At 40.4% G+C, this 23,081-nt stretch overlaps 2 protein-coding genes across 8 annotated transcripts in view; one reads left to right on the forward strand and one right to left on the reverse strand.

Moving 5' to 3' along the window:
• Positions 1-23,081, forward strand: part of ANKRD11 (ankyrin repeat domain containing 11) — a 185,137-nt gene that overhangs the window by 72,269 nt on the left and 89,787 nt on the right. The gene's annotated exons all lie outside the window — the stretch shown is intronic.
• LOC310711580 (tigger transposable element-derived protein 1-like) lies at positions 6,213-9,048 on the reverse strand. Its single transcript, XM_083513682.1, has 2 exons — positions 8,738-9,048; positions 6,213-8,237 (listed from the first exon to the last, which is right to left on the reverse strand). The coding sequence occupies exon 2, from the start codon at positions 8,061-8,063 to the stop codon at positions 6,360-6,362; it is 1,704 nt and encodes a 567-aa protein (XP_083369808.1). The 5' UTR covers positions 8,064-8,237; positions 8,738-9,048; the 3' UTR covers positions 6,213-6,359.

Here is a 23,081-nt window from a genome sequence, read left to right on the forward strand (position 1 = left end):
TCATAGCTGCAGCCTGGAAAGCACCTCACTATCTTTTAGAAAGCTAGTCTTTTAAACTGAGAAAGAAACTGGTGCTGCTTGGAGATTAAAATGCCTTCCTACAGCTTACATAGAGCAACAAAACTGTAAAGGGAAGTGTGCCTGGAGAATGTTGCCAATATTTCTGATGTTTAGCCCTTTTATTATCAAGTTGCACACACTCATCTTTTAAATGTTTGGTTTAGTATAGCAAAGGTTCTTGTTTCCGAACAGCATTTATATTTCAGTATTGCTTAAATGTGTAGCACAATATCTTATCACAACTATATTTTTAGGATATTATTTTGGACATAGGTCATTTTGTAACATGCATTCAGACTTCGCAGTAATCTAAGGAAATATTTCTTATTGATCAGGCTGCTGTATGTAAGTGATTGAAGCTATTTTGACTTATCTCCCTGTTCATGAGGTTTCTCCAGGCACACATTGTTTGAAATAGGTGGAAGTAGATGCCTTGCTTAAAGCTTGTCATCTCTGAAAAGTATTTTTCAGAAGGATATTTTAAGTGTTCTGAAGACAATTGCATTGTATCTTTTTGGGGGCTAAAAAACAATATCCACATAGTATACCATAGTTATAAATGCAGAGGCAGAAATTTCACAGCAGAGTGTCTTAGTGCGAGCTAAAAATATTCCTGTCTAGTGCAGTTTACTCTCAGCATTCTTTTGTCTGACTGCCTTTGAATGCCCTAATTGAGGTGGGGTTGAAGGCAGTGTGTATGTTAGCTGAATAGCTGAACTCAGTTGTTCAGCAGTGCTCTATTTTTTTGCTTTTCAGTTTTTTCTATAACACAAATCTAAAATTTGGGATGCATTTTATAAAAGGTTTCTAATTTTCTGTGACATAGCCCTAGTTTATGCAGTACATCCATCCACCAAACTGTCTTAAAAGCTTTTTTGCAAATGAGCTTGGACCAAAGTGCCAGCAACGGTTTCTAATTTGCCAGTGATAGAGCTTGGGGAGCTTGCAAGTTTTAAGGAGTCATGCATGTTTTATGTGTTACTGGGGGCAGGGGGAATCATTTTTGCTTGTACATACTTTAGTTTTCGTTTTTCCTGTTTAGTCCCATTATGAGGATTCTTGGGCTTGAAATGCACTGAGGTTCATTCCACTTCTCTTGTATCAAATAGATTTTTAAAAAAAGTTTCTTCTTGGTGGTGCTACCCTTTTAAAGTATGCGGTTAGCTTTTTGGGTAAGCAGATCCTTCTGCAGTTTTTCGTTTACCTCCTTGAAGGAGACAGTTTTATATATTGCAGTGGCTGAAAAGAGCAATTACTGCCTTTCCTGTTTAACAGTGCCAATTTTTTAGGGCCCGGGGGGGGGGGGGGTTCAGAATTTGATTCCAGCCAATTGGGGAACATGTGAGTAAGCTGATGTCATAATGCTACCTTGACAGATTTTGAGGTAGGTTGGGTAGAAGTACATCACATTACTTTTCTCTCCCCCTCCCTTTATGAAGACCTTTCTCCTTTTTCAACTCTTTATCAAAAAAAATTCCAAGTTCATCTCTAGTTTTAGACTAGAGCATATAAGCAATTCCTTTGTGACATAGAACTGTGTTTACTCTTGATTTATTTTTATACTTTGATTCACTGCATACTTGGCTAAAAGGTGCAGAGAGAGCTGGCCACCGCTGGAAGCATTTGATTGTGTGCAGGTTTATGTGTAACTTGAAAATGGAAAAAAGTGTTCACCATAAATAATTTTTGGATGTGGCCATTGTTAAGTGGCTAGATTTCTTTATTAAATTGAAAGGAAAGCAGAGTTACATGCCCCCAAATTCCTGGTTTGAAGTAACACATGGCTCTTTAAAAACACCTCTCCCCCCAAACTGTGTTAATCTTCCTGGCTTGTAAACCAGTGCTAGTATTGCATGCTTCCTGAACATGTATTAGATGGGGAAATTGTACATAAGTCTCAAAGAAGCTTTTGTTTAGCTACATTTTCAGAAGCCTAGGTTTAGTCTCCACCATTTTTCCTTAGTGTGAAATGTTTCAAATCTGTTTGGCAGTGATGGCAAAGCAAGCAGAAATTAATCTGTTTTCTAGGATAACTGCAGTGAAGCATGCACGGGGGAAGCCTCTGTCCTGCATGTTGTTCTCTCATTACCAAAGAATCTTACCCATCCTCCACTCACGTAAACAGAGCTGGGGAGCACCTCCTCTTTAAACAGAGAGCTCAGTGCTGCATGCAGCATTCTAGTGGCAGACTGGCTGAGAGCCATCCTGTCTTTCCAGCCAGCCCAGTGCCTCATTTACCTTCCATTGGCAGGCTGGAAAAAAGGGTGGGGGTATCTTTCAGAATTATCCCTTGAGGTTTGGGTATTTCATAGTTGTGCTGAAAATTCAGAGGAACTTGATCCTCCTTTGTCTGCTGGAGAGAGGGCATGAGGAGCAGCTGGCCGAGTTGGTGGGTTAATTTCAAATGCTGAATACTCTGCTGCTTTGTGTTGGTTGAAAAGCAGACAGATAACGTTCTTTGAATATTTTCAATATGAGTTGGACTGAATCCTTGTGTCTTTGGGCCTTGGGGAGTGTGGAAAAACCCAGGAGTACAGCTTCTCGGTGCTTGCTGAACCAGTTTTTTAATCACACCACTGGTTTTCTGCGGGGAAGATGTTGGTGTAATTAAGAGTGCCCCGTGGTAGCAATCTACTTATCTGAATGGAGTAGAAAGCTACCAACAGCTTTTGATGGTGCTTGTGTTTGGGGTTCATAATACAAGCCTTTCTAGCCAACGCTGCACTACTCGTATCTTCCCTTTGTACATATAGCTTGGGGAAGCTCTGTGCCTCTCCCCAGGGACAAGCCAAGATGATGCATCAGAACAACAAATGTGTGGGCTGCCTACACTTGTAACAGCTTGTTTGATCTGGAGCAAAATAAAACAGGGAACTTTCTTTGCTTTAGGCTTATGTAGTCCAATCTGTCCTGCACATCCTTTTTCTAAGAGTTTGCTATGGGGAAACCCCCCAAAGACCTACATTTTGCTAGTTTAAATTCACCTCACAATATCCTTATATGGTCTTAGGTCATATCCCTTGAGCTCTATTACACACTGTGGCCTGCCTGATCATGAAATTGTCAGTTTTATGCAGGGGACACAATGGTTGCCAGCTCCTCTAGCTAGCAGGAAAGACATGAGCAAATAGCCAGCAAACCCCACACTCCACCCCTTTGGAATTTGGCTACAACTTGATGGTTTGCCTTTTGTAGGATGGGTGGGGTGAAGTAGAGACTGAGGGAGCTAGACAGCCTTTTTGAGAAAAGCTTGCTGCAGAAATTCTTGAGCCATTCAGATCATCAAGTTGAAATATTGTGATTTTATTTTCCATTTCAATATAACACTGAATATTATAACCCTTTAAAACTTAGGTAGTTTTTAGGGTTCTTTAAGGTAAAGGGACCCCTGACCATTAGGTCCAGTTGTGGCCGACTCTGGGGTTGTGGCGCTCATCTCGCTTTATTGGCCGAGGGAGCCGGCGTACAGCTTCCTGGTCATGTGGCCAGCATGACTAAGCCGCTTCTTGCAAACCAGAGCAGCACATAGAAACACTGTTTACCTTTCCGCTGGAGCGGTACCTATTTATCTACTTTGACATGCTTTCGAACTGGAAAAACACACACAGAGAGACACACGGTCACACTGCAGATATTATAACTGGTCAGAACCTGTACTGATACTGTGTTCTTGTATAACATGATAGAGGTGATAGGGGAATAGCACAGTTCATTGCTTGGCCTCAGGGATGTACAACAGGAATGTGAAGACTCACTTCAAAGTAGCCCTCTCTCAAAGTAATGTTCTGGTTTCTCAGTTGTCTTTTGGTCTGCTTCAGTTTGCATTTGAATAGTCTTCCTTTTGGGTGCCAACACTGACATTGTCTTTCCCAATAGTAAACTGGACCATGTTCTTAGTTGTTGTTGTTATTGTTGTTGTCGATGTTAATTATTATTAACAATACAAAGTAGTAATAGTATTATATTTAAATACCACCCATCCTTCCATAGGAGCAGTAATGTGAATTAGGGTCACAAAACTGCTGCATTTCTGTAACCTCATTTTTTTGTTGCCTATGCTTCTCTGAAATACTTTCCCATGAGTCAAAAATTTTCCATACTTTGTTTCAGGTCAGAAACAACACAGGCAGTGCAAGCCAGGTTTGTGAAATCTTGCAGTGAGGCAATTGGAAAATATTTTCCATTTTAAATAGGAGAGTAAGCTGCCTAACAACTCAGAAGGCTGAACTGGTTCAGTATGCATCTACAGATCCCTTATATACTTTATGCAGAAGTCAGGGAGCATAGATCTTTGTGTTTTATCATATCGGCTATATTCAGCTACAGAAGGTGTTGCTCTGGAGTTCTGCAGATTTTGCTATATGTAGCACAAGTGGGAAAGTGGAGCATTTTTTACTTAGAAGCTTGTTAAGGAAGAGTAGCTGCACTTAACTGTCACACTTTGCTCATTCTAAATTGCCCTCACTTCACTGCACAGCCTTGGTTTCTCTGGAAGGTATAGCCCTGTGTGTGCTGGGGATGGAAGAATCATTCAATTAGTAGAACTGGATATGAAAATAATAAAGGAACCAAGGGACATTCCCCTATATTCATTAGTTACTTTTGATGTTTTCAGGGATTGTGACCAACATTACAGAATAGTTTTGTAGAGTAGCATCTTCTAAGAATGGAGGGTGCCGCTTGATCACAGTTTAATAGGCATTGGTGATAAGTGAATGGTTGTGACATGGTGGTGCAGACTTCTATTCTCTGCATCTCACTCAGGTAAATAAGATAAGGATAAGGTAGAAGGTAGTATTTATAGAGAGAAATGCAAAAGTGAAAAATGTTTCAATATAGAGAATTGGGAAGTGAGTCGTTGAGTGTTGACGTCCCCCAACTATGCCATTGATTAATTAGTTTTGTATTGGATATTCAGTTTATTTATGCTCCTTTCCCGCTTCTTTGCGATTGATTTTTAATTTCGAGTAACAAAACATACCCATTCAAGGAAAGTAGACCATAGTAGTTGTTCAGAAAAGAAAGAAAAATAGTGGCCGGTTGTAGTTTTAGGCATTCCAAGTAAAGCAATCAAATGAAAATGTCTCTACATAAGGTTCCAGGAATCAATGGAGGGTGAAAACGTATAGAAGGTGTGAGATAGTCTCCCCCTCCCCCCGATCAATATTCCTTTTGTGAAATGGTTTATTTGTCTGTAAGCGTGATGTCCTTTTATTGCAAAATCCAGGCTTCAGAAAGATTTGTATTTAAATTTTTTCATTTTTTTTGCAATCACTTATATAGCTGCAGTTAATAAATAGAGGATGTGGTCTTTATTGGTTATGTTATTAATCTGAGGACTAAAATAAGATAGTAGGTCTGAATTTGCATCTGGTTGTAGTGATTTCTCCATCATTCCATTAATGGTTTGAAAAGCTTTTTCCAAAAGGGAATATTTATGGGCAAAACCATCACATGTGTACTAGAGTGCCAGGTAAATTGCATTCCTGCCAGCAAAGGTTGGATGTGTTATGATTAATTCTATATTATCTAGCTGGGCACATGTACCAGGAATGTGCTATCTTTAGAGCATTTTCTTGAGTTCTAATCGAGTTCTAATGGAGCCAAATGATAGTTTATTCCAAATATATTCCCAGAGTTGTTTTTCTAATTCTTCTCCAAATTCTTTCCTCCATTTAGTTTTAATGAAGTGAGAGGAAGAGTAGTCAGTTGTGTGAGGGTTTTATGTAGATAAATAAATCCCTTTCCCAATGTGTTGGTTGAATTGAGTAGATGCTTAAAACTACTTAAGATGCATAGTGTTTGAGTCCTTATATTTGACTAATATGGATTGACTTTCTGCATGAAATAGGGGAATCTTATAAAATTAATGTAATTGAAATAACCTAGAGGAGACAAAGTTTAGTGTGCAGTTAAAGAATGTAATCTGGGAACCATAATGGGGTGACTGGAGGCCATTTTGAATCCAACTACAAATTTTTACATACAACAAGCACCGACTACAGTGGTGCCTCGCAAGACGAAATTAATTCGTTCCGTGAGTTTTTTCGTCTAGCGAATTTTTCGTCTTGCGAAGCACGGTTTCCCATAGGAATGCATTGAAATTCAATTAATGCGTTCCTATGGTCAAAAAAAGTCCAAACAAAGCCAAATTTGGTACAACAAGAGTTTATTAACTGCTCTTTAAAGTCACACATACTTTAAAGAGCATTTCAAAAATTGAAGGAACAATAAATTAAGTTTCTAAACATGACAGAAAAACATTTAAAAATCAACAAAGTGTACTGTGCATACATTTTCTAAGACTCTGGGGGACCACTCGAAGAAGGTTCCTCTTCCACTCTTTGCTTCTTGCTGAGGAACCTGTCCATGGTCTGCTGCTTCATCCGCCTTTTCAGCAGCTCCCTGAGAGGCAACATGACCGTTGTATCAAAAGTGTTCGCTTGGTCATGTGCCATGTGCTTGTTCGGGTGGTGCCGCTCTGCAAAAGCCTGCACCTCCTTCCACTTCTGGCAAATGTCCCTCAGTTCTTTGGAGGACAGCCGTTCCTCAGTTGCTTCCTCCTCTTCCAGCCAGGCCTGCTCCTGCGCAACCTCTGCCTGCAATTCAACCAGCTCCTGGGTGGTCAGCTCGTGGTCGTGCTCCTCCACCAGCTCGCTGACGTCCTCCTCTGTGACCTCCAGGCCCATGGTCCTCCCCAAGGCAACAGTGTCCTGCACCACTGTTGACTCTGGTGCATCAGAGTCACTTGGTGCCACACAGTCCGGCCACAGGCTGCGCCAAGCGCAATTCAAATTTCTCTGGCTGATCCCGTTCCAGGCCGTGGTGATCATCTTCAAGCAGGTGACGATGTCAAAGTGGTCCTTCCAGAATTCCCGCAGGGTGATGGTGGTGCAATCAGTCACCTCGAAGCATCGCCTGAAAAGCTCCTTGGTGTAGAGTTTTTTGAAATTGGCGATGACCTGCTGATCCATCGGCTGGAGCAGTGGCGTGGTGTTAGGCGGCAGGAACATGATGTTGATGAAGCTGAAGTCCTCCAACAAGTCCACCTCAAGGCCTTTAGGATGAGCAGGAGCATTGTCCATCAGAAGCAAAGCCTTCAGCGGCAGGTCGTTGTCCAGCAGGTACTGTTTGACAGCAGGGCCAAAAGCAAGATTGACCCAGTCCACAAACAGCACACGTGTGACCCAAGCCTTGCTGTTGGATCGCCACATGACACTCAGCCGCTCCTTGTCGACCTTGTGTTTCTTGAAGGCCCGTGCGTTCTCCGAGTGGTACACCAGCAGGGGCTTGATCTTCAGGTCGCCGCTTGCGTTGGCACAGAAGAGCAGGGTCAGACGGTCCTTCGTGGGCTTGTGGCCAGGCAACTTGGCCTCCTCCTGTGTGATGAAAGTCCTTTTGGGCATCCTCTTCCAAAACATCCCGGTCTTGTCGCAGTTGAAGACCTGCTGTGGAACGTAGCCCTCCATCTTCACAACCTCCAGGAACTCCGCTGCAAAGTCTTCAGCCGCAGGAACATCAGAACTGGCAGCCTCTCCATGCCTGACCACGCTGTGGATTCCAGATCTTGCCTTGAACCGGTCAAACCAGCCTCTGCTTGCCTTGAAGACTTCTGACTCGCCTGAGGTTCCTGGCTGTTCCCGGATGAGGTCTGCGTGCAAGGCCTTGGCCTTCTCACAAATGACGGCCTCAGTCACTGTGTCCCCTGCACGCTGCTTCTCTTCTATCCAGATGAGGAGCAACTTCTCGACCTCCTCCAGAACAGCTGGGCGGTTCTTCACGATCCTGGTGACTCCCTTGGCTGCATCAGTCGCAAGGATCTTCTCCCTCATCTTCAGGATGGTCCCGATGGTCGATGGGTTCCTGCCGTACTCCCTGGCGAGGTCTGTCACACGCATTCCACCGTCGTGCTTCCAGATGATCTCCTTCTTCATTTCCAGCGTCACCTTCTCCTTCTTCCTCTCGCCGGCCTCCGCAGCAGCAGCAGTCTTCTTGGGTCCCATGGCAGCACAGCTCTTACCTTCGTAAACTCAGAAAAAGGAAAAAAAATATCAGCGATTCAAACCCATAACCAAGTCCTTGAATTCCAAACACCCAACCCAAAATCCACCCCCCCCCCCAAAGTTTTACTTACGAAGTGGCTGCAAATCACCAAAGTCTTCAAAATCCTCAAATGGCTGCAAAAGAAGTTTTGGAAAAGCTTTAAAAATCACCAAAGTCTTCAAAAACCTCAACTGTTCCCCCAGCCACCCACCTAGCACACAGAAATTGCAAACCCCTCCCCAACTGTTGCAAACCCCTCCCCAACTGTTCCCCCAGCCACCCAGCACACAGAAATTCAAAACCCAGAATTTTTTTTCAAAAAAACAACAACATGGCTCAATGGTCACAGAAAATCATAAAAATGCAGAAAAAACCACACAAGCTCCCAGATTCTTGCAAACCCCTCCTCAGCTGTTCCCCCAGCCACCCAGCACACAGAAATTCAAAACCCAGAATTTTTTTTCAAAAAAACAACAACATGGCCCAATGGTCACAGAAAATCATAAAAATGCAGAAAAAAACCACACAAGCTCCCAGATTCTTGCAAACCTCTCCCCAACACCAAGTCCTTGAATTCTAAACACCCCAACCCAAAATCCAAACCCCCCCAAAAAGTTTTAAAAGTTTAACTTACCAAACAGCTGCAAAAGAAGTTTTGGAAAAGCTTCAAAAATTCAGCAAACTCTTTAAAAAGCTCAAAAAGGCCACCACACCGCGTGCAATGTGTTGCTCCTCGAAGTCAAGTCGCAACTGCACCTCTTCAAGCAATGCACCCTGGGTATTAATGGTTTTACGAAAAAGGAAACAAACTTGCAAGATGTTTTCGTCTTGCGAAGCAAGCCCATAGGGAAATTCATCTTGCGAAGCAACTCGAAAACGAAAAACTCTTTCGTCTTGCGAGTTTTTCGTCTTGCGAGGCGTTCGCCTTGTGGGGCACCACTGTATGTTTATTTTTTTTTAAAAAAAAATATTTTCTGTTGATTACTTATGTTACACAGTTTTAAAACCAATAAAGCATTAAAAAGAAAAAATAATCTTTTTTGACTGATTTAGAAAATGTATAATCTTGTATATCTGTAACCAGCCACATGATATATCTCCCAATATAAATTTTATTTCTGAAGCTGTAAGGGGCTTTTGATGAGTGTAGAAGTCCCTGAGTTCATATAATCCTACTTTTCCCCACGTAGCAAATGAGCCTGATTTGGCTGTTGTACAAAAGGAAGTGTTGAATTATTGGGACTAAAGGGGAATTAAAAGGGGAAAGTTTCAGTCTCTCTCCCTTCTGTATACTTAATAATGTTTTATAGTGTCTTGTTGTCCATTTTGTGATAAGGGAGTGAACAAAGTCTTGACCTTTTAGATTGGTTCATAAAGTCTTGCTCTTCCAATTTTAACCAGGGGACCTGGTCTGAGCCTTGCAAAATCAACAGGATGTTGTGTAAGTGGAGTCTTTATACCATTTTAGGTTAGGTATTGCCATACCTCCTCCTTTCTTGACCCTAAAAAACATAGCCAGCATCTTTTTTTTTTCTTTTCATAAATAGAATTTAGTAGAATTTTTAAAGCAATTTATTAACATAAAAGATGGGTATGTTTATTGGTAAGACTCAGAATAAGTAAAGAAAGTGTGGCAATAGCATCATTTTTGTTATAGATACTCTGCCCGACCACGAGAATGTTATCTTTTACCAGTTTTTTTAGCTTGGTTGTTAAATATTTTATTTGGGATTATTTTTATTTGTAAAATGTTGTGAACATTTCTTTTTGTCTATAGACTTTTTTCACCTTTATGCATTTCAAGAGAGTGCACCACTTGTTTTGCTTGCTTTTTGTGTCATTGTCTCGCTAGGAGGCTGAGTTGTTGTTGTTGAATCAAAATAATATTGCTTTATCTTCTGAGGTGAATTAAGTATACGTGAGTCTTCTAGAGATCTAAGCTCTGCTCCTTTTCTTCAGTACTTTCTGTATACTCTTTGGCTTTGCATGTGTTTGTCTCATTTCCAGATCTTGTATTTCCTGAATTAGTTAGAATTTACCTTTTGTTTTTCTTTTTAAATTCTGTTTCTTTCGCTTATCGGTATGCCATAGACCACAGCTTTAAACATGTCCCAAACCACAAAAGTTGTCTGTTCTGCTTTATCATTAATCTTAAAAAAACCAGGAATCTCTTTAAGGACTTTCTTTGTAGTAAAATAAAAAATATTTAATATCCAGGGGTCTAAATTTCAATAGAAAGGTTTAGGTTTGTGTACTCCCCATTGCATTCTGGATAACGGGCATGGTCCCGAGATATTAAGAACACCAATCTCCGAGCTGTGAACCTGGGAAAGAAGGCCTTCTGTGGTTAATAAATAATACAATTTGGCATAATTTTTGTACCTTGTTGACCTATATGCATAGTTCCTTAGCTCTGGGTTGGCTATGCACCAAGCATCAAAATAATTGTGATTATGTAATATGTTGTAGAGGGATGTTTTAAAAGAAGGTGGCTTGCACGAGTTTTGTGATAGATGAGGCGTTTTGCTTTTAGCAAAATAATCATTAAGTACAAGATTTAACTCATCACCTATCACCATTTCTCCTTGTTTAAATGAGGGCAGTAATGTAAAAGTTTCATCCAGAAATTGTTGTTGCTGGGTATTAGGTACATAAGCAAAGCATAATATCAGCCAGGAGTTATCTATCTGACCAATCTTCACTTAGTATAAGATTTAATTGAAAATAGAGTTTGGGAGAAATCCAGATTGCCGACCCCTACTTTTGGAAGTAACATATGAAGTACACCAATCTCCACCTCCACCTGGGATGAAGGCTTTTGTATTAGTATTGTGTTTCATTTGTTTGTTATGTGTCTCTTATAAAACACACACACACACACACACACACACACACACACACTGCTCTGAATTCCAAAAGGGAGTTTGAATGTTTAACTCCCCTTCCCCTCAATCTTCCCAATAGAGTAATCCCTACACCTATGGTTGAGAGCAGGATATTCCATCTCTTCCTTCATTAGGTGAAATTAGGATACGTAAACATTAACCTAGACTTAACAATATAACTTTGTTATATTGCAGAAAGAAAGAAAGCTAGCTCAGTTCTTCCCATTTTGGTTATAGAGGTCATAGCTCTTGGTCAAACTTCTAGTTGGTAGTTTCAGTGGGATCTCAGGCAGAGAAGAAGTCATCTGTGGTTTTTGTTGCTGTTGCTTTTTTTCTCATTTTTTTGCATGTGCCTTTTTCGTCATGTTTATCCCCCACCCACCCACACTTCCCCCCATTTTGTGCCAAGTCTCCTCCTTTGAGTTTTGTGCCTTCCTTATCACTGCCTACTCTTCTCAGTTGTCTTCATTTGGTTTTTAGCTTCCTTTTGTGTGGAGGCAGCTTTAGTTACTTGTTCATAAGTTGATATTTTGAATGGGTAACACCTCAGTACCTGCTGTTATGTAAATTTTAAAAGTTCGTCTGTGTTGCAGTGTACCTATGTAAATAATGTCTCTCGAGGGTTCACAGCTTTTTGGCTTTGGACGGAGTGCTCTGTGTATCCTCTTGATGTGGCCTGCTTATATAATGGCAACAGAAAGTAAAGTAGATCCTTCATCCAGGACACAGAAGCCTCATGTAGTTTTGAAAGCTCTCCAGAGATCCTCGGAAGTGTAGATTCTGGTAGTGGTCCCGATCCTGCACAGTTTGCTGTGAGGTTGAGGTTTTAAAAAAATATTTTAAATTATAGTTCTATTCTTCATGCTGAGTTCAATTGCTTCATTAGCTGTTGTGGAAACATGTGAGACTGTTGGGTTATTTTAAAATATCTTCTCTAAGAGGTTTCAGTGCTTTACTTCAGTCCTCAGGCAGTTTTAATTAGGGCAACTAAAGCTGCAGTGTCAAATGAAGCTTCTGATCTCCCTTAGGCCTTTTTTTTTTTACTGCCTTGAGCCCTGGCGGCCATTTTGAAAATCACTGTGGCCTGAGCTTTTGATTCTCTGATGACCTGGGAAAGGGGTGAAAACCTGTCATCCAGAGTGGAGAAGGAAGGAGAAGCAGATCAAAAAACCATCTTGGCTAGTTGAGGTCACACCCCTCTATGCCCATTTCCCTCTTTGTGATGGGAGTACAAATCACTGCCTGCCTGCCTCTGCAAAGTCCTTTTTGGTGATCTGTAGCCAATTTCTTTTGTATCTGCTCTGATTACCATCTTTATTATAGTAAAACCTAGGCTGTCTTGAACACAAAGTTGTGCAAAGACTGACTATATATTGTCATGGCATTACAGAAGGTAGCATGTTTAGTGCTTACTTAAGTAGTTGGGTGGATGGGCTGTGATCTTGAGGCTCATTGTTTGTTGCTGTAAGTGTCCGTGCTATCTCTTGTTCCAAAAATAGGGATGGAATGGGTAAAGAGAAACATTTATTACAAGGACAAAGCTTTGTTTTACAACCCAGGAATTACAGAATTATATTCCACATATGATTGTTTTCACCATTGCTTTCTATTCTTTCTGTTGAATTGCATAGTTACTTTTTATGAAACAATCACTTTTCTCCGATTAACCTAATCAGCTTGCTACAAAGATCATGATTTTGTCAAACATATGGTCAAAAGAATATTGACACCAATTTTCCTGGAGTTTTAAAAGGCAGGAGGTAATCTGGAAATAGTTTGGCATATCTTTTGTTACCATTCATGGTGCCCTTCAGTTAAAAGTGGGGTTTTGCTGTGCTGTGTTTGAGATGCAGTTGAGGGTAGTTCATGAGGTTTTTTATTCTCTCACATAAATTATGAACATTTACTTTATCAGAGATGGCTTTTTTAATTAAAAAAATTGAACCTGTGACTCTTCACAATGCATATTTGCCAGTGATCACTATGGCTTTATAGAGAATATAAAAAGTGTTAATTACAGAATGGCAAAAAGTTTGGTCCATTCATAATCACAGTCTTGTATAGAATCTTCATTTTGCAGCTTTTGTTGTATGCTGCTCTTTACCCTAGCTGTTGACAGTGAATATATTTTGTTTTGTGAGACCCACCTCTTTTGCTCGATTTATATTGTTCTCTTCCATTTGGAATGGTTTTACTTCTTTTTTATTTGTAATGACTTTATCTGTTTTTATAATTGAATATTCTCTTGAAAACAAATATGTAAATAAATAAAATAAAGGCAAGCTAATTTTGGCGAGGCAAAGAGTGGTTTAAAGTGTGTGTGAGACAAGGATTAAGATAGGTTCTTAGGGCAGCCATATTGACATATCTGCTTGATTCATAATTTTATTAATAATTCTAACATCAAAGGAGGTGCACAGGTAAGGGAAAACTTCTTCCTTATCTGTTCAGGCACTTTACATGCAGAACACCTTTGTGAGGGGCACTGGGAAGTTCTGCTGCATATTTCTTTTGGTGTAAAAATCAGAACACCCTACCCTGTACACAAACTAGGAAGTCATGTCAGCAGTCGTGGCTACCTCTGTCCTATTTAGTTTGTCCCTAAGATGCCTGCTTGCCTGCTACTAAACATGTTTTTTAGGCATCTGATTAAAGTTGAGCTGCAGTACAATAATATGTGCGTCGCAATCCTGAACTATTGACCCCCCCTTTTCCCCTGTGCTGCACTGTTTTCCTGCTATGGGATTAGCTAAACCACCTGCTTTACCATTTTTGCTCAGATCCATGCTGTTGTCTTTGGCCAGAGGTGCCTCTTTCATGTTTAATAATAATTCTGTAAGTTAAATGTTACTGCTTTCCATATGTTGAAGGTTAATTACTGGGTTGTGTCTTTCATTTGCTTGATTCACAGTAATATAAACATTGACTTATTTATTAAAATAGCCTTGCCTAGGTGACACTGTTGGTTGGTTTTGAGGCCATGTGCCTTAAGTAATGAAAGATTGTAATTTCTATTTAACTGGCAAGACACTTGTTGTGAAATTTTGTTTCCTTTATCCAAGCAAATCAACATGTAAACTTCTAGACATAGTGGTTGACTTGGTCATTCTGGCCATTCTTTTTCAGAAAACAGGTTAATGTTAGATGTGTGGTGTATGACCCCCATCACCACACACAAACAAAATGTACACACACAGAGGCTTGATGTGCACATCATATTAAACCAGGTGTAGCCAGTGCGGTCTCTCCAAATGTTGTTGGAGTACTCCCTTTATTTATTTATTTATTTATTTAATTTATTTAATTTGTATAGCACTCTATATCCTTAGATCTCAGTGTGGTTAACAACATAAAATTATTTGACCATTAGCCATGCTTGCTGGGGCTAATGGGATTTGTAGTCCAACAACACCTGAAGTGCACCACATTGACTACCCCTGCTTTAAACTATAGTTAAAATAAACTATGGCTTAACATGAACAAGCTGCATGTTGTTGAAAGGGTAGGTGTTTCACTCCTGCTGGTGCTACACTACCAAGAAACAAGCTATAGTCTAATTTGTCACATTGTCTGAATCCAGACTTGTTGTTTGTTTCTCTCCAAACACAGAAGCAAAAGCCACATATGATATGTGGCAAGTGTTTTACAACTGGTGTATTGAATGTGTGTGTTGGGGGGTGTTATTGTTTCGTTATTTTTTATTATGAATTTTATGCTTTTATTTTGTATTTTTATGTTGTAAACTGCCCTGAGATCCTTAGATGAAGGACAGTATGCAAACAAACAAATTGCTGACCAACTAACTAGAATACCACAGAATACAGTACAGTGGTACCTTGGGTTAAGAACTTAATTCGTTCTGGAGGTCCGTTCTTAACCTGAAACTGTTCTTCACCTGAAGACCACTTTAGCTAATGGGGCCTCCCACTGCTGCTGTGCGGCCGCCATGCAATTTCTGTTCTCATCCTGAAGCAAAGTTCTTAACCCGAGGTACTATTTCTGGGTTAACAGATTCTGTAACCTAAAGTGTCTGTAACCCGAGGTACGCCTGCATAGCTTTCTTCAAAAGGCAGCTACTTCATGCCACACTGATCTCCAAAGAGGTCTGGGACTATTCTGCTGAAAATACAGGTGTGGAGGCAGGCCCCTTTATGACTACCTGTTTTGAAATAAAAAAAAATTATTTACTAGGTTGATCCATTGCTGATTTTAAAGCTTGGCAGAAAAATTCAGTTCACCTTCTTTTAGATGCTTAGAATGCTATCTGTTGATAATTGTAACAGAATGCAACATACTACTGGGAGAGTTGAAAATATCATGCCACTCATTTGAGGATAAATTCAAACTATCCTCCAGGCTGAAGTTGTGCTTCAGCCCATAAACAAATATATACAGGCTAGCTAGAGGTCATTAATCTAAAAGCAGTCCAAGCACTTAAACCTATTTGGGCAAAGAAGACTTTCTTGTGTACTATTCCATTGTCAGGGATAGATGTACCAAGATATCTGGGATTAGCCTTTTGGATTAAAGTAATAATTGTTTTAAGTAGTTAAAATATAAAAGTGGTTGCCAACCACAAGGTGCAGAGGCCTGTTTCCACATCTTGGGCTGTGCTTTTGCTGATGCAAGTTGGATGTTTTCAAATATGTCTTACCTGCCTAATGGCTTCAGTTAAGGTTTCTATATTTTTGTAGCCTTTTGGCTGCTCTTGATTTTCCTACCTGGTGGGATTTGTTTAGATAATTTTTACCTTTTTTATTTTGGAGTTGTATTCTCAAAGAAGAGATTATACTTTGCATATGCTGCTCAGTACTTTGTCCAGCAAAAATCTTTAGTGAACTTGACTTTCTCAGAAGTCTCAGTAGTACTACAGGAATTGTCTGGAGTCATTGATTGTGTTGTCAGTTTTTACTGAAGGCCAAAGGCTGCTGGCAAGCTGTCTGCCTGCAAATTCAAGAAGGTGACATAGCATGTTGGGTCATACCAATACCAGTTCACCACCTCCCTAAGTAAATGAATGATTACATATTCAGCAACACACAATCTATTCATAGAGATTATCCCTTTAGTCAAAAACAACTACAGTCTTAGTTTTACCCATTTCTGCTTACGCTCTCAGTGAATTTGTGCCAGAATTATTAAACCAAATATAAAACAAGTTACTGAGAAACGGAATTCAGAGAGAAGCTCCTGTTTCGAAAGGCATGTATTGATAAAACAGTTATTGATATTTTTAAAAGGCTATGTGGTTTCAGCTTCTACTGCAGCAAGGACTTTTTAGCTTAATGCAAAATGTATTTTGCCATATGTTATATTCATTTGTGGAGTTGCACACCCTGCTAGACACTGAGCAGGCATAGGGGTATTTCAAGTCCCAGGGCAATTTATTATTTAAAAGCAGTAAAATTACATTGCAGATAAGGAGAACACAAAGTAGAGAGAAGTAATGATGTAATGGGCATTCGTACTCCAGTAGCTGTAAGAGCCACTCTGTACATTAGTGTGTTGGCTAGGGTGGTTGCTCCTATCAATTATTTATAGTCTTCTGGCACACTGCCTGGATAGGGTCACATCGCTGAAAGCTAACTTTATCTTCATTGTTCCCAGCCTCCTGCCCAGCTGTCACTCTGTTCCCTAATTTAATACACTTTGAGTGTGGTGTGAAAGGATGCAAGGTTTCTGTTAGCCAATGACCATCACTTAATGCTGAAAGAGTCATAATTTTAATTTAATTTGGTGGCTAATACCCTAGTGTTTATCTGAGTTTTTCTTCACTTTATTTGCAATATATTCACAAAGATTATTGAGCAGTGTTTTTGAGACCTGCTGTTTTCCCTTTGTTTCATATCTATGTATTAAGTATGCACCAGTGAAACGCAAGGCAGCCGTACTTCTGAGGTTCACTGTTATGCTAACATATCAGATGCAGGGCAGGTGACAAGCATGCTAAGTTTTTCTTCTGTCACAGCAAAAGGTCCTGAAGTAATGGAGTTAAGTTGATTCTAACAGCAGGGGATCCCTGCAGAGTTCTGAACCAAAGGCAAGACAGACTGTATCCTGCTTAAATTTGGTTAGGTGAGACACATACTTTGTTCTGATAGTATTCAGAGTGCAGTTGTGGCTTTTTAACAATTAACAGTTGCTTAAACTAGGGAGGATTTTGTATATGAGGTAATGCCTGTCTACAGTGATTGGCAGGGGCAGGGAAAATAGAAATTTCTCAAAAGTTAGCACTTCCTTGTCCCATATTTGTGTCTGAATGTTTTACTTACTAATAAGTGTATTTTAAAATAGGCTATTCTGTACACTAGATTGTTGTGTAGTTGCTAACACTCTGACCATTTTCTATTTATAGCTCTGGCTTATTAAATTACATTTTCCTGTTCTCTAGCCTTCTGATGCAATTGATATTGTTAAATACTTGATTTACTGCTGGCTATTCTGTTGCTGATTTGTTCCCCTTACGGTAAAGACTGTAATGATGATGATGATGATGATGATGATGATGATTATAATACCCACTACCTTGCCAGCTGATAGGATGGGAATCATTGCATAATTTATGCAATTAGATGGAATATTTTAGCAAAATATCCCCCGGCTTTCCAAGGCCTACTTAAATACCTGTGTTTCCTGAGAAAGGACAGAAGAGAATAACCCTGAACCAGCCCATAAATAGAACACCAACAGCTGGAGACTGTTCTATTCTAATATTTTTTGTTCTTTAAAATTTGCTTTATTGTTTTAACTTGTAAACCATCTTGAATGCCTTAGCAGAAAAGCAGCATATAAATGTAACAAACAAACAAACAAACAAACAAACAAACAAACAACTCTTAAAATAGTGTTCATTGTAATTGGGAGTATTATTTTTCTTTATAAAGTACCTATTCTAACGTTTTCCAGGCACTGTGCAAATATTTTAAAAAGCTTGATGGAAGGGAAAGCTATCAGCGACTGCTAGCAACATTTGCTGTGTTGAAGGCATGGTTGGACAGGGTTGCTGTGTTCAGGTCCTGCTTGTGGGAGGGATGCTTCCCATTGGCATCTGATCGGTCACTGTGAGAACAAGATGTTGAACTAGATGGGCCACTGGTCTGATCCAGCAGGCTTTTCTTGTTCCCTTCTGCAGGCTTACAATTTAATAGACATGATATAAAAGGAAAAGGGGAGGGGAAAACCAATTCAATCACAAATTTTACATAAAGTTAGTAAATATTTAATGATAAGATTGAATGGCAATTGATGAAGACAGTTATTGGAGAGGAGGAGCCAGGGTGCCAACTTGAAAACAATATTTTGTGGGGAGGTAAGCTCCACCCCGCATAATCAATCACAAGACGCGGCACACCATTTGAATTGCAATCCCCATTAACTTTGGGAGACCCCACCTCCCTCAAATATTTTATGGGTAGGGACCTTGGCCCCTATGAGCTGACATTTGGTCCCAGTGAAGCAACTGTGGGGTGGGGAGTGCCCCCCCATGCTCTCAAGTGGAATTGCTGCTAGTAGGATTTAGTTAGAATTGGAGGAATCAAATGCAATTTGATGGGAATTGACCGCAGGGGAGGACTTCTCTCTAGACAGCTGAAATCATTTGAGTCTGGCTTGCTTCCTCTCCTCCAAAAAGGCCTATGTCATAATGTGTCAGCTGATAAGATAGCAGGGACTAAAAAGAAAAGTTAATACTAGTCACTAACCACCACAAAATAAATGTACAGCCGTACCTTGGTTTCTGAATGCCTTGGTAATCAGACGTTTTGGCTCCTGAACGCCGCAAACCCAGAAGTGACTGTTCTGGTTTGTGAACTATTTTTGGAAGCCAAACGTCTGATGGAGCTTGCGAATCAGAAACCGCAATTTGGTTTCCGAACATTTTGGAAGTTGAACGGACTTCCGGAATGGATTCCGTTCGACTTCCAAGGTACGACTGTATTGTGCAATGTACAGTAACAGCACACATTACTGTTAGCATTTAATTTAGTAATGTATATATGGAGTTGTATAAACCTACCTTGTAATGTCTCTTGGTTGGTTGGTTGGTTTTAAAAGTGTTATTGCAACCATTTGGTGAGTAAGTTTTGTACAAAATTTTCCTAATAAAGTTTTTTAAAAATTGTCTTGTGTCTTGGAAAATTTCTTATCAGATGACATAATTACTTGAATATCATTGCCATAGCATTCTGGCGAATTTTACTTTGGCTATATTCCTTCCAGCTATAAAGCTGTGTTCCACAGAAGACTCAAACCACTTAATCTTGGATTTCTTCTCACTTGAGAGAGCAGATGAACATGAAACTAACTAATCTTTCCATAGGTGCATGGCAGATTGTCAGTAAGTGATGGAGAGCTCTAAACCAAGTTGCATTGACTGTTGTTTCCCATACTTGCAGGAAAATGTCACTGCAAGCATCTGAAGGTTTTCCATAATTTGTGGGATGGATACATTGCATCGTTATTGATAAATTCAAGATGGAAAATAGCTGGGTAGAGAAAGTATGCAGAGAGATATAACAACCCTGAGTATTTAGGTATTTTGGAAATGTGTCTCCTAATGCTGATAATGTTGAATGGTTTATTTAAATATTAAGGTTCATTATTGTTTCACAAGATGTGTATCTCTTTAAAGGCCAGAGTAAATATCATGACCTAGTTTTATAGCTGTGAAGCAGTATAGCAGGTGCTGTTAAGTTGTGTTAGTTAAGCTGTGTCAGCAATTGGGTGTAGTATATAAAGAGCAGCGTATATCTCTCTCAGTACGCTGGTGAATGGGTCATACTTATAGATTTAACGTAAGAAATGTTTTTGTAATTAAAGCCAAGCAAAATATATTTTTGTGTTTCTTCATTGTTTCCTGAACGTGTGGTCTCCCCAGCACGCTTTCTGCAGCGCAATTAATCTGCTAAATACGCAACAGATAGGAGCCAGACGTGCCAACACTATAGGGCCAAGGTGTCTTCAGCCCCCTCAATATCTGTTGGGAAGGGGCTGGGCCTTTTCAACGTTGAGGAGCCCAAGCGGGGTATGGCACCCGAGGCTGGCTCATCCTGAGCGTGAGAGAGGAGGAGACAGCAGCCATTGAAGCTGAGCTGTGCTGCCTCCACACTTGCTCTCCCCCTGACAATGCAATGCAGCATGTGTGTCACATGTGTGTCATGCATATGATGTTACACGAGCCACACAACAATCACATGACATCACATTTGTGTACTGGGCTCCCTCAATCTTGGCACCTCTGATAGGAGTGCAACAGTTATATGAGAGATGTGAATTCAGATAATCGGGGTGGGGGGGAGTTTCCTGCTACCTTCATAAATGTAACTGTATTATGCAATTTCCCCACTGCATTAAGTGTAACTGGGGTGGCTGTTAGTCAGATACTGGGCATCATTTGCCCCTTTAGCTTTGCCTCTGCATTCAGTTGCATGCTATTCTCATCTAACACTTCAAAAGCCCTTTTTGAAAAAAATGAGATAGCCAAGTACTTTTCTCAGCCCTCAATTCTGCTCATCATCCTGGTGTTGAACTTCAATATTAGTCCTACTCCTTTTTCATTACCCACTTCCTGGTGTCCCTTGTTGACTCTATGCAGTGTGGTTTACTTTAGCCAAAATAGCTTACATCATGTAGATAAGTAAAATGCTGGACAAAAGTCAGCTGCTCGTTCTCAGAATTGAGAACGGCATAGCGGTGGGGAACCAGTGTTTCTCCAGATGTTGTGCTTACATCAGCTCCAGCTTGCATGGCCAGTGGTCAGGATTATGGAAGTTGCAGTCTAGCAACATCTGGGGTGGTGGTGGCAAGTGGGAAGTGTCATAGGCCTAAGGGCTACTTCAAATGGTTTGTTTGTGCATGCAATAAATATATTTACAGCCATGTAGTTTCAGAGAACTAGGAGTGGCCACTTACTGTCCCACCCTATGCACGCATGGCAAATATGCATACGCTGCCATACAATATTAGGAATAGAGTTTAGATGGTTATTTTGCAGTTATGTGTTTTAGTTTGCAGGGAGATTTGATCAGTTTTAGATAAAAAGACATTGTCAATACCTGTGCCATTATGACAATAGTCTTGTGAGAGCCATTCCTTCCGTTTTTCATTCTCACCTGTTTTACATTCTCAAGTTTTTGCACCTTGTTATATGAGACCACAAAAACACAGCAATCTCTGGTTGGTACTGCCTCCCCCCATCATGGGATTGTATGATGAATGACATACTTTTTTGAGGGGGGAACCCCACTCTTTCTGGTATAGCCAGACATAGTATAATTACAACCTCTGTTATTCTTTTCTATTCACTAATTTTTATAGGGCACCAAGCTTGTTTCATAAAGGAAATGATACAGCATGGGTTTATTTGAATGTATTATTAAGCAAGAGTTTAAATGCACATGCCTTGGTATCCCCTGAGATCACGAAAGAAGGAGGAATACAAACACTCTTGAGGTTTACAGTTAAGGTGGTCCAAATACATAAGTGGGTGACTAATGCAGTAGCTGTGCTGTCTCCTACATTCATTTAACATGCAAACTGTCATCTTTGCACAGCAAATTTAGCTTTCAAGCCCACTGTGTGTGTATGCTGTGCACGAATGGTACTGCTCAAATTTTTTTATTATTTGAAAATTCTATTAAGCCTATTTCCTGTTTCTTTCTCTATGTTGCTTTACCCTTCAGCCATTTAATGCATAGAAACAAGATGCAAAGCAGAAGCTTATTCATCTTCCTAGGCACATTTAAAAAAAAAAATCAGAAATATAGGTCAGAATGAAATGAATAAAAAACAAAAGTATATTGTCCTCCTGTTGTGTTCTGGTAGCTGCTGAGTGGGAGGCTCTCTAAATAGTATAAGATCTTAATGAGTTACCAAACATGAGGTAATGCTGGAATATGAACTGAAAGTCTTTCAGCTGCCTGCTTGTCAGCTTGGCTTCCAGCTTGTTCCTGCTGACCTTATTGCTAGCAATGACTTTTGCCTGCCCTTCTCCCATGAATTGAGATTGGCAGCAGCGCTGTCTTCCCTCATAATGGTCACACATATGCATTAGGCGGTATGCTGAATGTCACCTAGCATATTTGTTAGTAGGTACCAGCAACATGGGGAAAATACATCTACATCAGGGAAGCTGGTGGAAAATCCTAGGCATTGGTCTCCTTAAATCCTGGAAATACCATTTAAAAGATGACGCTTCCACGTCTAGGAATGTGAAGTATTTTTCCTGACCACACCAATTTAAAATAGGATGTGTGGGTGTGGGGAGGGTGAATATGCATCAGATAGCAAAACAAACAACTGTCTTACTCTTCCTTCTTCTAAATTTGTCTTGAAGGCCCTGGGCAATGTAGCCCTCTTCCTAGCTTCCCATAGGTGGGGAAACCCAGAGGGAGCAAAGAAATATATGGTTTGGGGGGAAGGTGCAGTAGCAAACAGAGGGAAACCCCGTCAGCAAGTGATTATTTCAGGCCTCTGGTAAGGGTAGCCTGTCCTTCCCCTGACAAGCCCACAGGGCAGAGAGGAAGGGAGGGGATGCCCCTGCCCACTTTTGCTCTGCCCCTGCCACTGCCCCCAATGACTTCAGCCCTGCCCACTGTTTTCATACAGTCCTTCACAGATTACTCCTGAGGAAATGTGAACCTTGGCAGAAAAAATGTTCCCCTACCCCTGCTTTAGTAGCCAGCTGGCTATTTTTAAACCATGTGTAATTTATGCAAGGACACGAAGCTAATGGCTTTAACTGTAATTATACACCTAACAGTTCCAAAGATTTGAGGGAAGAGGGGCGCACAAACAAGTTTGCATACATTGAATTACTGACAGTATCTTAATAGTGTGGGTTTTTAGGGCTTGGCTTGGATCCAGGACCCCACCCCCATGCTATTATCCTCTATTTACAGCTTTCAAAAATCAGCTGATGTCACTGCACATATGTTTAGAGCTGTTGCTAAGGTGATTAGCTGCAGAATTCAGCACCTACGCAGTCCTGTTGAAAGGCTGAGAAGCTCTTTGGTTTAATGCCTGTTCTCATATCGATGCATGATCAACCCAAACTGTTAATAAGCATGAAGGAACATTCTGTATTTGGGGTTAAAA

Source organism: Podarcis liolepis (genome assembly GCF_965112155.1).
Source record: "Podarcis liolepis genome assembly, chromosome: 7".
NCBI classification, from domain to species: Eukaryota; Metazoa; Chordata; class Lepidosauria; order Squamata; family Lacertidae; genus Podarcis; species Podarcis liolepis.

Coding starts and splice junctions, on each gene's coding strand:
- LOC310711580 (XM_083513682.1), bottom strand. CDS start 8,063: ATGGGACCCAAGAAGACTGCTGCTGCTGCGGAGGCCGGCGAGAGGAAG.